This window comes from Scatophagus argus, chromosome 5, assembly GCF_020382885.2.
Source record: "Scatophagus argus isolate fScaArg1 chromosome 5, fScaArg1.pri, whole genome shotgun sequence".
In the NCBI taxonomy this organism is placed as follows: domain Eukaryota; kingdom Metazoa; phylum Chordata; class Actinopteri; family Scatophagidae; genus Scatophagus; species Scatophagus argus.
Window position 1 is genome coordinate 9,641,489 of NC_058497.1, and position 15,673 is coordinate 9,657,161.

The window sequence follows — 15,673 nt, forward strand, 5'->3', positions numbered from 1 at the left end:
GCTGAGCACACTGTGATACATCTTGATATTATAATAACTGCTGATGTTGAACATTATGTTTAAACATCAGAAACAACAACAGAAAATTCTTAACATACAGATACACAGTCCAATTTGATGCAAAACAAATTGCCTTTTTCATTTCTTGATTACACAGTAGTGATAACATTATCAGTGTAGCAACTTAACGTACGATTTTTAAAACTGTATTCCATGTGGACATCATTTTGGATTGTAAAACTGACTTTGTATCATACAGTATGTGTTCAGGTCCTTTGATTTAGATTAAATGTAAAATAGTCTTGCCTTACCCGTGGATTGAGTTTAAGTGAGACGACCTTTTTTCTCGGTCTAAACAATCACGCTCGCTGAAACAACTCCAACAGTTCTGACACTGTTGATGAACCGCAAAGTCAGCAAGCCTGCCGGCCAAAATAAGTTGGTTGAACATTTGGGGAGCAGCAGGCAACCATAGCCAGTCAGCTTATCAGACTTTTTTGTAATTTATGAGTAAATGGTACCATTTTGTTTGACAAAACCTAGATAAAATCATTAAGGAAATCATTTAACCGCAGTTTGAGTCTTTCCATTTTTCTGTAGGATTCAGTCAAGTCTACACAAAAGCACCTCAACAGATGTTTAATTAATAAATCCAGCTGTGTACGCAACCCGTGTAACAGCCTTCACTCAAGCTAAACATAACCCAGAGTATTTTCACACCTCGCATCATCATTTTTTTTTGTGTTTCTATTACACACAAATCTACACTGATTTTGTATCAGCCTGTGAGTGCTGCCATCACGCTTAATACTGTGCCTGAATGCATCGCATGAACGTTTACAAAGGACTTAAGCTGCCATTCTGCTCACACTGCGCCTCACCAAATGCCTAAATCTCATGACCTGCCTGGAGAACAGTAGCCGTCTTTGGGTACGGTGATAAAAGATTTTGTGTTTGTTAGTTTTCTGTTAATGCTGCCTCCTGTGGTGGGCCAACTATTTTAAAGCATCAGAACAATGCCTCACGGAAAGGGATTAAAAAACAATTGAAAATAGATCTTCTGTTTAGAACACAACCACTGCAAGCGGGCTCTGTCCCTGTTGAATTTCCTACATAATGCTTGAACCCCAGCAGTGAGTGTGACTGTGGGACATCTCATTTTTTTCTGAGTGGTGTCACAGTTAACCTTCATCAGACCACTGGCTGACTGACAGAGCTCTAAGGCTCAATCAGATTGCAGCTTCGTTTTTTATCGTTCCCTTGCATGTTATAATGAGTGAGGGTTCATTTTTAATGTTTTTAAACAAGACATAACCTTCACAGAGATTTTGGGTAAGATTATTCTGATTATTTGGATTGATTTTTATGCTGCATAAGAGCAAAAAAGGGCATACTGAGGGTCAACACATTTTGTGTATGTCCCCTTTACACTCATGCTGATGAACTTCAACAGGCTCTGATGTTGCTGCTGGGGTCTTGGCCTTGGCCATCTCACACACTCAGATCACTCAGATACCCCCCCCACACACACACACACGCACACACACGCACACACACACACACACGCACACACACGCACACACACACACATACACGTACGCTCTTAGAGTGACACTTAGAAAGGAAAGAACAGAGCTCACCCCAGGGGACAGTAAGCTTACATAACAGTATTATTTTTCTGATGGCTAACTGCCATAAACTCACATGGTACGCTGAAAGCTTAGCACCCCGCTTCTCTCCGTTATTCTGAATATCCCCAGTTCAAAGTCACTGGTATCACTCAGACACTTTGGTCCACCAGGCCTTGACTTCAACAGCTGAGATTAAAATGGGAAACGTTGGTAAGGGGTTGGTTGATTGTTAAATCTATTTTAAATATTGCATTACTGACTGACAATAACATTTAGGCTCTCAGCAGTAACACACAACATTGGATTATTGACAGTGAAATTTACCAAAAAGAAGATGGACATGTAAACCTCCAAAACAGCTTCAGTATGACCATCACACTCTGTGCTGTTGAGTTAAAAAGTCCTCTGCTTTCCTGAATGCCCCCTGCTCAATGTCATTGTTATCAGAAGCACCCTAAATATACTACATATCCTCAGCAGAGTTCAGTGTCCCTGTCCTCATTAAGAAATGCACAACAACTCTGGCACACAAACACAGTTTTGACACAAAATTGGTGGGCTGCACCAATACACACATAGCTTAGCACTTGCAAACACTGAAGACATCTTTTCCCATAGTAATATTGTGTTACTGATAATGAGGCATGCTTCAATGAAAAAAAGGTCTGTTAAAAGCCTTATTAACATGTCTGTACACATAGAAATGTAAAAAACTGACAAGTTTGAAGTTAATAGCAGTTATGTGCTGCAAATTTGTGAGTAGCGGCTGGGTACAGTGACTTTTTTTCTTAACATCACCTTGAGGTTGCACTTAATCTGTGTCTTTCTGAAGCCTTTCATAATAACTTATAAACCCCTAATAAGGTATGTCTTATCAAAGCGCTAGCAGGTTGGTTTCTCTGCAGTCTTGTCTGGGCAACAACACGTTCCCAGACAGAAAGCTCACAAGAGTGAAGGTGGGATGCAAGTTATCATTGCTTACTCATTCGAAAAGGCCAAAAGGGGACCCATAAATCATAAAGTGAATTTGAAGAAAGTGTCTCTTGTCGATGTTAGCTTTGATGTAGGGAGTTTTGAAAAATCATTTCAAGGCTGTGTGGGTGGTATGTGGGAGGCTACCTCGGCCTTGATTCTGGGCTTGCAAAGGATACAATGTTTTTTCTCGAAACGTCTGTTCTATGTATGGAAATCAAATTTTTCTGCACTCTTTGTGCCCCAGGGGAAAAACAAAGCAAAGAAAAAGCCTGAAGCGTAGCAACCTATGTATTTCTGCAACTTTACAGTGAGTCAGTGTTTTTCTGAAGGTGAGGGACGTGTATGTATATACATTTGTGTGTGTGTTATGGATTGTTTCTGCAGTTTATACTCCTTTTGCACTAATCAGTGCACCATTTGAAGGACATAAGTCACATACAAATGGAGATACAAAATGGCCAGAGGTCAGAAATCTGCACAAGCAGTAGTGATTCATGTGACCATGTGAAAGTCACTACAGGCACTCCATGACAACCTTATTGTTAATGAGCAATCGCTGAAGACCAAACTGCCACCCTTTAAAAACTGGCTCCATCACCCTCATCTTAACTTGCTGATTCAGAGTCTGTGACTCTCTGCTCCACTGTGTCTCTTTATCTGTCTATAAATTTTATTCCCTACAGTGTCCGTTCTTAAATTCTCACTACTTCAATTCACTTTTTCTGTTGACATCCAACTTTGTATTTATCCTCCATTTATTTCCTTACCTCCTCAAAAAACCCTGTTGCCTACCCTCCCCCACTTTATTGAAAATCACCCTCCAGCGCCCCCAACAGTTGTGACAGAGGCCGTTTCCTCTCTGCACTCAGCAGGGACCAGTTAGAGAAAGAACATGCTGTTCATTTTCTATGTCATCGCTCTTTTCCAAAATCTTTCTCTCCCCAACTGACCCCTACTTTCTTTAACCTCCATTATAAAGCTCTATCTTTTCATTCTGCTCTGTTTGCTTTAATGGCTGTCTGTGGCTCAGAGTCTGAATGATTCTAAAATGTGGCCACTATTCTCTTTGTCCGATCAGTCTTCTCTAAAAGCAGTCTTCAGCAATCTAATAATGATGCAGTTTTTAAACTTGAATGAATTCTAAGATATGCTGGAGATACTAAACTTGGAAAACATTAAAATATCATAAGTTTTCTTTCACAGGCAAAGTCAGCAGAACAACGTGCTGTTTGTTGTGATGAGGGATGAGCTAATATGGTACAGATCCATAGTACATATAGGTTCCATGCCAATATCTTTGTAAGGTATGACACTTTACACCATGTCAGACACGCTGAGTTAAGACATTACCCCCCCCCCCCCCCCCCCCCCCCATCTTTCTACTGCCGTAAAACAACATGCAACTTCACGCTTTGCTGCTACATGTTGCAGTAGGTTGTTTCATATCGTTTCACTACCCTCTGTGTCAATTTTTCAGTGACAATGTCTATACACCATTGAGGACATTTCAATAGACAAGTTTAAAATTGATTTTTGCGTGTTACTTTTGACTCCAAGCCACACAAACATGCTTGAAGCCTACATGGGATCCAGTCTTGTAGCTGCTGTAACATTTTTAAATCACTTTTTAGCACCCATTTTTGTTGACTTATCAGGCCTTTATTCTTTGACTTGCTGTCTTTTTAATCTTTATTTCTGACAACAGTTTTATTGTCTTGCTTTATTCCTTAAAGAGTTGTACTTTCATTGTGCCCATCTTTAAAGACACCAATTAAAGTTTATTATCACTGTATCATGATCACACACAGGCTTGGACTGTTGCCCAGTTTGTGCTGTTTGCAGAGAGAAGGCTGAGGAAGGTTGAGACACATTCTCAGAGGAGAGATTATCTAATTCTTCTAGAAACAACACCTCCGCTGTCTGCCACTACTGAAACACACACACGCACACACTCTGCAAAAACCGGGCATGCACACAAAGCGGTGAAACAGATTTCATGCACACAAGTAAATACAAACATACATTTCTGTCTCTGCGCCTTCACAAACCAACTCAGGCACACACACACACACACACACTTAACTGCACAGGGAAATGACGGCAAATTCACTTAAAGTCCCCATGTAATAAAATTCACCACTGGGGTATTGGATCTTGGACCGATGATTTATGGTCACCATTTCTGCAAAAGTATGAAAGAATATCTGCACATATGCCACAGATATACACACACACACACACTTCTAGTGTACAAAGCACATATTAACTCAAGGGGGGTGAGTTGACACTACTGTATGATTTTTCACAGCTACTGGTAATTACACTGTGATCCCACTCGGTCAATAAAGTCGTACATCAACGGACTTACACTACAACAACAAAAGCTCTGTTCGCAGGTGAGTTCAGGCAGGCAACTTTAGTGCACTGCGGCAGCATACACACAGCAGTACTGTATATACAGTATGGGACACATCCTTTGCAATAAGCAACTATTTTCAGGCCTCTGTGCTTCTTGGTACTGTCATGGCTGCTCCAGTGCTGTTCCTATAGCATTTCATAAGGTCACCACAGCATCCACCTGAGGGACCCGAAGTACAGGGTTATGCTTGATCAGAACCATTTGTGAAATGCATAACCTGACTGCATTAGAAATCAAAAGCAAACTTGAAAAGTTGCCTGCCGTGGAGCGGAGCGAGGCACATTGTACAGTGTGTATTGTCGATAACCTTTTTAGCCATCCTCTCCTGGAAGTCATTTATAGGGTTGTACATTAAAAGTGACAGAAATAGTTATGTTAAGAATTAAACAAGCGAGCCAGAGAGAGAATTTGAAACTGTTTTCACAGCTGACCACTCTGTGAGAAGCTGATGTGTTTCATATTGTAGGTTTTGAAAAGCTATGCAAATAATGCAGGAGCGTATGACAAACTATTCCTGTTATCTGTGCAACGTGGTGCATTATAAGAGTTGCTTGGCCTTGGACTATGTCTTCTCTTCCTTCATTCCTTGCACGTGGCTATTGAAGAGTTTGCACATAGTGTTTTTGTGGTCTGTTGTGTCTGTTTGATTCTGTTTAGCGACCGTCTTAATTTTTGTGTGACTTACAGTTAAACGACAATCATGATCCGGGGTAAGCCTCCAACTGATATGCATCAGCAAGGATATTTTAATAAAATCTGATGGCTGTGCCACCTTGTTCTACTTTCAAGGAATAGTTTTGATTAACCTTGGACACCTTAGCTGTAAAACACAAACATTCTTGTACTGATGATATCGATTTGCCAGAATTTTGCTTCTCTTTCATGGCTGTTTCCTTTGACACGTGACTGAAAAGAGAGATTTACAGCGTAAATATAATCAATATGAATACAAATTCCATGCATTGATCTTTCTGTATCACCTCTCTTTCTCTGTGTGTGTCCTGATCTCTTGCCAGGTTGCAGAGCAGCTAATGACTATTGCTTATGAAAGTGGAGTCAACCTGTTCGACACAGCTGAGGTCTATGCGGGCGGCAGGTGGGTGTCATACGAACCTCTCGGTTCATTCTCAGTTCGGTTAAGCTCATAACAGCCTATTCATGTTTTAGTGAGATCAGGTGCAGATATCTGGCATACTTTATAAGGTTTCATTCGTACAGAGACCAATTTGTTCCATTAATTTACTGAAGTGCTCAATAACCAGCAGGTCTGGAGTGTCGTGCGGTGTGATTAAAACATAAGCTTCTGTCTCTGTGAGATGATGATCTAACTGCCCATTTATGAACAGAGAGTTTTGCCTTTAGAGAACAGAGAGTTTTGTGCCTTTAATGCACATGAGGTTCTTAAGCGTTGTGACAATGAATTGCAGGTTTGTGGAAGTGTTTGTGAATTCAAACTGTAATTTAATAACTCCATTTATATTGCCTTGCAGGGCCGAAATCATTCTAGGAAACATCATCAAGAAGAAATGTTGGAGGTAATGGTGTCTGATGGCCTCATCACTTTTGTGGGAGAGAGAAAGATGGAGAAGGATGATATGTGTGCATGTCAGCAGAGACAACAAAAGAAGTGTGTGTGTAAGGCATATATGAATGAAACACGAAGGTGATGGGAATTAGAGATATTTTCCTCCTTTTGGTGTATGCAAATGCATGTGTTAGTGTTGTGTGTGTAAGAGACAGCGATGATTGATGTTCAAGTGATTCTGTAACATGAAAATGATCCACATCCTGTCACTGGTTGTTTTATTTCTTTAAATCAGTCGACATTCTGTATTTGCAGTAATTTATGTATTTCTGTGCATGCACATACACACACAAGCAAACAGACACATTGCATCACATTACTTACAGCAGCTGCATGAAATAGTTACTGTTTGAAAGCCTGCCTGCAGACATTTTCAGTTTCCAGACATTTCAAATATTCTCTTTATGGAGCTATTTAAACATGCTCAGTTTTTTGTATAATTGATAAACTGTAGGAAACAGGGAGGAGGAAGCTACAGTAACATCAAAGGATGCCTCTCTCTCTCTCTTAGAGTAACATCATCCTCTCTGTGACATGTCAGTATGAAATAGCTTTAATGTCAAAACTCTGATCTGTTACTCTCTTCTCATATACGCTGGCCAGTTGTTCCATTATGCAGATTAAGCAAGATAGAAGATTCATTTATGAGTCATTATACAACAGAGGGTTGTACAATGAAATGGTAGTTGTAGTCCCTTAATGCTTAATGCTCAAAATAAAATTAAATAAATGAATGATTGACTTCTAAGTAACCAAAAATAAGAACTATTGCTTGTGGTGGAGTGTGGAGGATAGGGTCAGGAGTCTCAGCTGCTCTGTAGTCTGGAGGTACAACAGCAGATACTTCTGTATCATTTGCCAGATTGCAGCAGGGTAAACAGGCTGCAGCTGGGGTGGTTTTTGCCTTTTCTTATTCTCTGCGCTGCTCACTGATATCACAAATGCTTGATAATGTTCTGGTTGGTTTTAGTCACTAGTTGGAAAACCTTCCCGATCTGGGCTCTGCAGAAACCGTGGCAGCTTGTCATATTTTCAATCAGGATGTTGTTGCTCTGTGGATGTTCATGATAACTTGGCAGGGAAATTTTCCCTTAAGAGGTACATTTGGTTTTGTTTGACTACGGTCATGGGTGTACAGTGTGAACAGCTGTGAGTTATTTGTTAATCCTGGTCTGACATGTCTGCGGTCTAATATCTATATAAATCCAATTGCCAATTGCACAGTGTGGTTCTCAATCCTGGAGAACTCCAAACTGGAGAACAAATAAATAAAGCTGGAGAGTAGCTGAAACCCACAAAGACTAGACAAACCACAGATAAACGTTGTTTCAACCAACTTTACAAGCAAGTAACTAAACAAGTCATCACACCCAACAACTGGTCAAGAAACAATTTCTGGTTCTCATTTTCTGATTCTTGTCACACGTATCAGAACAAACTAGTGATTTCCAGTATAACTGATTTCCTTTTCAGCCCAATACTAAGAAAAACTGAATTGTCATCTCTTGAGATCAATGCAAATTTGATCCTTTGTTCAAAAGTTTAATAAGACAGCATTCTGTGTGACGATTGCAAACACACAAACCGAAGCCTAAAGACACGTGTCACTTTCCCGTGGTCAGTGACCAATAAACATCACCAATAGCTACACTCTGTCTCTCTGTGCCTGCATAATGTCCGTGAGTGTCAAAAGACTCAATGACCAAAGTCTGTGTCACCCTTTCAGCACATTTCCTCTCCTCTTCCTCAAAACACACTACTGCACTCCTCATATTCCGTATTCTGATGAAACCTCAGATGTTTAACAAGGTTTGTGGTGTTGTCACAGCACCTCACCGTCCTCCCACACGCATCACATACAGTGTTGTTGCTCTTCCTCGAAAAAGCTCCACACGTGACTGCATCTGAGGTCAGCCATCATCAGTGCCTTATGCATTTATAAAGATGTAGTTCACATGTGACTGTGACAGGCGGAAGGAGAAGTAGTTCCTATCAGCTGGGTGTTAAGACTTGATCCTGCATGGTTACTTTCTACTGTGTCCCTGCTGATGATAAAATACACATTAATCCCAAATTACTGAGTATAGATGTCAATCTTTTGGGATGACAGTGGATTAGAACAGAATCATTTTGCGTTGGAAGTATGAAAATTTACATGGCGATACACACACAACCAAAACAAACAGGGACGACAACTGACAGCTTGTACTTTTCATATAACATTTGTCTTGAAAAAGCTAGAAAAAGGTGCAGAGTTTGACTGAGACCCTCCATTTCGGTTACCATTCACAACTATCAAAAATGTTCATGAAAATGACTGGCAGCAACTGGATTTGAAGACTCTTCAAACACAATATGATGCTGTCTGTGAACATCAACTGACCAACACTGGAACAGGCCATGTCCAAATTGGTCCCGTCAGCCGTCACAATCATATTTACAGTCATGTCAACAGTGTTGATGTGTGTCCCCGCCTGTAATGTCATGCGCTGACTACATTACACCAGTGGGAGGTTTGATGCTGAACCTGACATTTCAGTCTCTGAGTGTCGTCATGAGTTCACAGTGCGGAGGAAAGAACAAGCAGTACTGGGGAACAATGATCCACTTTTTACCACAAATTATATGGGAAATTAATAAGAATTATGTGACACACACTTCTCAGTGCCGCTTGTATTCTAATATTTTGGAGTTCAAAATGGTGATGTTCACTTGTCACAAACACAGCATGTTTTGATTCGTTACATGTGACTCAAGTCTCCAGATGCTCATCTCCGTCGGAAGCTGCTGCATGCTCTGTAAATATCACTTGATGGAAATAATGTGTTGAGTTTATTCTTTAATATGAAAACAACAGAAATCACGTGTGCCATCACACGGGGTGCTGTGTGATGTGCGGGTGCATATTCACACCTCTTGTGTGTGTCCCTGATCACTGCAACAGTTTCAGTGGGGCTTTAGACTGGATATAAATTTACCTGACAGACAGTGAGAACAATCTGATTATGGCTTTAACTCAAGAGCTAAGCCAATAGAGAGCAGGATCAGGGATAAACACATCCATGTTGGGACCATGGATGTGTTCCCAGTGGTAGCAAGGGAAGTTGTGATGAATTTGCAGACCTCCTGTATGTCTAGATAAGAGAATACACTGAGAAAGTGCAATGCATTATGTATCACTCACTCTGCTACACCTTTCCTCTAACTTTATCTTTCTGTGCACTTTCTCAGGCGGTCCAGCTTGGTGATTACAACTAAACTCTATTGGGGAGGAAAGTAAGTAAGAAACCGTAAAATGTAATCCTCACGTCTGAAGACAGGTTTGTGAATGTTAGTTATGTTATTTTAAAATACCACAAAACTCCAAAGTTCCATCAGAGGAGCGGAGAGTTAAAACAAATTGGTTCTCAAATCAGTTGATAATCAGTGATATATATACAAAAAATCTAAACTGGGCTCATATCTCATTTAATATTTCACTATAGGTAGCTACCCTGTTTGGCCTGCACTGACGTTTTAAGGGGCTTTAAGGGGCTGTTTGCCATTTTTCTCTCTAACAACCTGAGCAACATCACAGCACCAAAATAACCAATGGAACAACAAATTCCTCTGCTGAGTCCGGAGAGAGAGAAAGAGAGGATAAAGGAACCAGTTTTATAGTGTGCACGCGCACACACACACACACACACACGCAGGCTGTCAGACTCTGTGGTGCAGACTGTCCAACTGGGTCTACTGATAAGGATGTAGTTATCCTCTCTCTTCCTTCATTCATTCACTTCTCTCCTCCAGGGTTTGAATGCATAATGATGCAGAGCAGTTGAAAGCACACTGACCCATTTTAATAAAACAACCTTTTATGCATATTGTCATGTCATGTCCTCCAGCCACGGTCAAGAGGTGATTTAAAATTACTTTTTAGTCTGCTTGAGAGCTTGATGTCTGATACGAAAAGTTAGGTAAGTTATACTTTAGTATGTAAGTGCCAGAAAATTCTGAACATACTAAGGTCAGTTTAATACTTTTGTGTGATTTATGTGTCATCTGTGAAACAAAGCAACACAAGACACAGAGGGAGGCGGCACAAAAATTAATCAATCTTTTTTTCCATTTTAATTTTATGAGACCCAAAAGTGAATTAGTGGCTAAACAAAGCCAAATACAACAAACACAAATACATAGACCCACTGACAGTTTAGCTTATCATTGGACTGTGTTTGTCCCATCAGAGCAGAGACAGAGAGAGGACTGTCAAGAAAACACATTATTGAAGGTAAGACATGCAAACACAGTGACGCACACACACAAGATAAACAGAGCAGCTGTTGTTCTTTTCCCCCCTACACAGTGCTGTATTGTGTCTGTTCAATCACTCTACACTATCTCAACCCTCACATCTCTCTGTGTCTCTCAGGTCTAAAAGGCTCCCTACAAAGGATGCAGCTGGAGTATGTAGATGTTGTTTTTGCCAACCGCCCTGACAGCAATACTCCCATGGAGGGTGAGTCAGCCAATCACCTTTATGTCTAAGTAACCGGTCAAGTTATATGGCTGATATGCTTCTCTCCTTCTTGTCCTGAGGCCACAGTGTGTGACTTTGTGATGTTGGCTATTGATTCATGTATAGGATACCGCCTTTGTTTTCTAGCAGAATGACTTTTTACAGGTTTTGATAGAGTGTTTGATTGAGTTGTGATGTCTCAGCATGTGCTTAAGTGAGCTACACTTCATTAACTCATGTAAAACAGCTTTTTCAGGATTTATGGAGTTTTTGTTAGGGGTTCAGCGAGAGGGATTGTTGATATGGCACTCACTAACTAAAGGGCAAAAAGTAGCAAAATAATAAACTCAATCACGATGAAGATCAGGATCACATGAAAGCTGTTACACTGAGCTAGATATCTAAGTCGAGTTCTCTGAACTGTGCTCTTCAGTTTAGCTAAAGTGAGGTAAACATAATTGATTGTCCAGCAATTGCTTATTGACATGCATATTAGTGGTGTATTGGTTCCTCGTCAGTCCTCATGAATAGGCTGTGTACTGTTACGTTCTACTGGTAAAGCCCATTAACTGTGGGTTTTCTCTCAACGCCTTATTAATTAGTGCTCATGACTAATCTATAAGGATATTACACGTTGGTTAATAATCTGCTTTTTGCTCTTGCTTTGCTCAGATTTTGTACTCTCCTTCAGCCAGGCTTTTAATATCTATGTAATTAAGTTTAACAAGGCATTGTATATAACCTTAATTCATCACAAAAGCTACCTGAAAAAGCCAAAGGCAAAAAATAAAGTCTTTACAACTCAGACTATACAGTCCCCAAATTACAGCCCGATACCATGACAACCTAAGTAACAGGGGAGGTAATGATGAAAACTTAGATTTTAATTTTGATATAACACTTACTAGTGTGAAAGCTGACTTCATTAAAGGAATATTGCCAGGTATTCTTTAGGTCTCGTGATAGTCTGGATGCTCTGATATCATATCAATGTAGATATTTCACACATTCTGAGCTGCTCTCTTTATAGAAGTCTCTTTACAGATTTCTTCTTCCCTTCAAACTCTGCTTATTTTTCCTACCATCTGCGCTCACTGTTCATTCCCATTTAATTCCTTCAGCTGTTTGATCTATTGCTTCTCCTTCCGCAGTCCTGTTTCTCACTCCCTCTTTTTCTCCCTCTTGTCATTTTGGCCGGAAATTTAACACAAAAAGCTTTTAAATGTGAGCGCAGTGTGGAAGATCACGGCATGCTGCTGGAGACGAAGCGAGCTGAATGGCAGGAGGGCAGAGGGAGGGATGGAGAGGAAGATGGGAGGAACAAGTGATGGGAAAAAGAGAACTGTTTACTTTAATACTGTGTTATTTTCCTTGACAAGTTGGCATTTAGTAAAGCATCTGTGTTTCGGGCTGTTAATTATCACTTACCACACTGAAGAGAAAACCAATACCTGCCTTTTTAGGTCCTCTTGATTATACATTCTTTTGCAGATCTGTTATTTATTTTGTCTTTCCTCTATCTCTTCCTCCTCTTTGCAACTCTGCTGCTTTCTTCTTTTTTCACAGTGTTTTTTTTTTTATCCCTCGTATTCTGTTATCTTGCCAAGAAGCAGAAATGCATGGGTCCTGCCACAGTCAGGGGTTGGAGTATAATTGGAGTTGAACGCAGGGCGATGATGAATAACCTTAATGAAAGTCTTAATCTGAGTTTTTGTTGGCCCTGACTGCAGTCAGCAGTGTTGGAGCTAATTGCACCATTAAAAATGCAGCAGTTTGAATGTAATCAGCAGGGATGTAGTGTGTGAGCTTGTTAGTTTGTCCCCAGAGTTTTTAGGGGTGGCTGATGAGCCATCAGCAGGTAAGAGAGGCTTCAGGAGATTTTTTTTCTTTACTTCATCAGTGCATCATAAAACTCAAACCAAATGAAGTTTGGATGCCAGGGCCACCCTTTCTCTCAACATCCTCTTTTGCTTATTAATGTTCTTAATCTTTTTTGTATTCTTGCTGTTTTTGACCCCTGAGCACATCTGTGAACTGATTCATGAACACCTGGTTTTTCATTGTTTCTCTTTCTTTTTTCCTTTCTGTTTGACTGCTTGTTTTCATCCAGCTCTCCCTCTCCCACATTGTCTTTTCATGAGTCTTGGCTAATGTTGATTCAGGATATGTTGCCAGCCTCCAAACAAGTCACTTGAAGCTTGTGCCTGGTGTTCTTTATCCTCATAGTTCATGTGAAAATAAGCAAACAAACAAAACCACTTTCCTTGTCTCTTTTTATTTTTGCGCCAGCTCTCCTTTCTGCTTTCTGCATGTATTTTCAGATCCTCGTGCACCTGATAAACACAGAGGAAACCATGGTCTAAAGGACCCTGTTGTTTGGTTCCTTATTTTGGATCATTTTCTTGTGGTTACTTTAAGATAAATATAGACAGAATGATCCCATCTCTGGACTAAGACTAATGTCTCCTAGTGACAGAGAACAAATTAATTGTAATTTTGGTCCACACACAGTTGACAGCTATTCTCATTCATCAAGTCTTGATTAAGTCCATGATTTTTTTTCTTTAATGCTTTACCTGTACTGAGTGAATTACAGCTCTAATTTATATTTACTGATTCCTGGTGACAAAAGCTTCGAGAAAAGAGAGAAATATGAGAGGAGCATTTCAGTACAAATGGCTGTGACTGTACAGTGTGGAATCAGACAATAAGTTGTTCACATCTGACTGCTACGACGTGGGCATGTGTGTGTGTGTCTGCAGAGATTGTTCGGGCCATGACCTATGTGATCAACCAAGGTATGGCCATGTACTGGGGGACGTCTCGGTGGACGGCCATGGAGATCATGGTAAGCAGCAAATGTGTTAGAGACATTATTTATGCTTGTAACAAGTGTCTTTGGAGTGAAGATCACTGAAATAAAAAGAATTTAAATATTCAAATTGAGCATTTAATTACTCAGTCAACTCTGTTTCTATAAGAAACAAGTGTGGGAGCCAAACAGTTCACTTCAATTTCAAATTAAATTAACACCAATTAGTGTCCCAGCTAGTCAAAAGTGAGAACTGAAAGTAATAATTTGTCATACAGTTATCGGGGGAAAGGTTCTTGCTGTTTTAGCAGATTAGATCTCATATCCTGCTGAGCAGAATGATTGAATATAAACACTTTGTATGGCACAAACTTGCATTAATACATGTTATTTGTTCTCAGAGGACTGTTGATCCAATGAAACCATAGGATAATCAAATAAAAATGATAAAAAGTAGTTTCTAAACTCTTAACACCTTTAAGACCAACTTTTAGCAGGTTTTTATTTAAGTTCAAACTGGGACACATTGCTCCTGTGCAGTCATGGTAAGAGAAATGAAAGAGGACATGGGAGTACAATGGAAAATCGGACTGTGTGAAGGTCTGAGGAAAAACAGGTGTTTCTAGGAAGCGCTCCCACTGAGGCACAGTGGTTCCTCTGGCTTTGTTTCCTCTTCCTGTCAGAAACAATCTGCCTCCCGTTTCAGTTCTCACTACAGTAATGAATATATACAGGGGGCATGTAGAACATTATGAAACGAATACATGCCTGAAGTGACAGTCAAGGACGTAACACTCATTTTCTCCTCACTCATCTCACTCTTTCTCCCCCCCCCCCAGCAAATATTGCCCTCCTCCCACCAAGATTGGCACGGTGTGTTGACATCCTCTGTGATCACAGTTAAAGGGAGAAGATATCTTTGTAGAACACACGCCCCCATGAAAGCTATGTAATTTAGATAGCATCAGTAATGAAGGGGGGGCATAAACACAACTTCTCAGTGTACGTGACAAGACAGCAATACAGTACACTCACACACACACTCAGACTCGAGGCTCATGTCATGGATTGCAGCACAAAAGGGCAATTTGTAAGTTGAGTGATGGCACCAACATTATCCTTGCGTTACACTGAATAGATTCCCCCTCCTACTGCTCTCTCATCCTGACATGTGTTCCACAGCAGTAGACGTGGGGGTGTTTAAAGGAGCAACAAGCCCAACACGTTTATATGTGTGTCTGTGCGTGCATCCCTCTGACATGGAGGACACGTGAGAATCCAGATAAGAAGGTGCATAAGGAAATTTGAATATGATGCCTTAGAAGGTTGTGATACGGAATATTGATTGGGTGACTAACTTTGAGCCCCGCATTTGAATTTGTGCCACGCTTCCACAAGCTGATTAACACCCCTCCTCCCATCTCTTCACCACGTTTCCCTCTTAACCTTTGCTCTGGCCTTTATCGCCCCTTTTAGCCTTTCTTTCACTCTCCCTCTTTCTTTTATTCTCACCAAACACAAAACAACTAACATTGCAACAACCATGCGATTAATTCTCACCCTTTTTCCTCTGTCTTTCTTCTTTTTTTTATCTATCTCTAGGAGGCGTATTCAGTGGCAAGACAGTTTAATCTCATCCCTCCTGTGTGTGAGCAGGCAGAGTATCATCTCTTTCAGAGGGAGAAAGTAGAAGTTCAGCTGCCTGAACTTTACCATAAAATAGGCAAGTGTTCTGTGTGTGTGTGTGTGT

At 40.4% G+C, this 15,673-nt stretch overlaps 1 protein-coding gene across 1 annotated transcript in view; it reads left to right on the forward strand.

Annotated features, from left to right (window-relative positions):
- The window catches only part of kcnab1a (potassium voltage-gated channel subfamily A regulatory beta subunit 1a), a 66,430-nt gene that overhangs the window by 45,351 nt on the left and 5,406 nt on the right, over positions 1-15,673 (forward strand). The window contains exons 4-10 of the mRNA XM_046388603.1: positions 6,042-6,121; positions 6,516-6,560; positions 9,842-9,886; positions 10,840-10,883; positions 11,025-11,111; positions 13,874-13,959; positions 15,526-15,646. Of these exons, the coding sequence (XP_046244559.1) occupies positions 6,042-6,121; positions 6,516-6,560; positions 9,842-9,886; positions 10,840-10,883; positions 11,025-11,111; positions 13,874-13,959; positions 15,526-15,646 (508 nt within the window). The remainder of the gene's footprint in view (positions 1-6,041; positions 6,122-6,515; positions 6,561-9,841; positions 9,887-10,839; positions 10,884-11,024; positions 11,112-13,873; positions 13,960-15,525; positions 15,647-15,673) is intronic.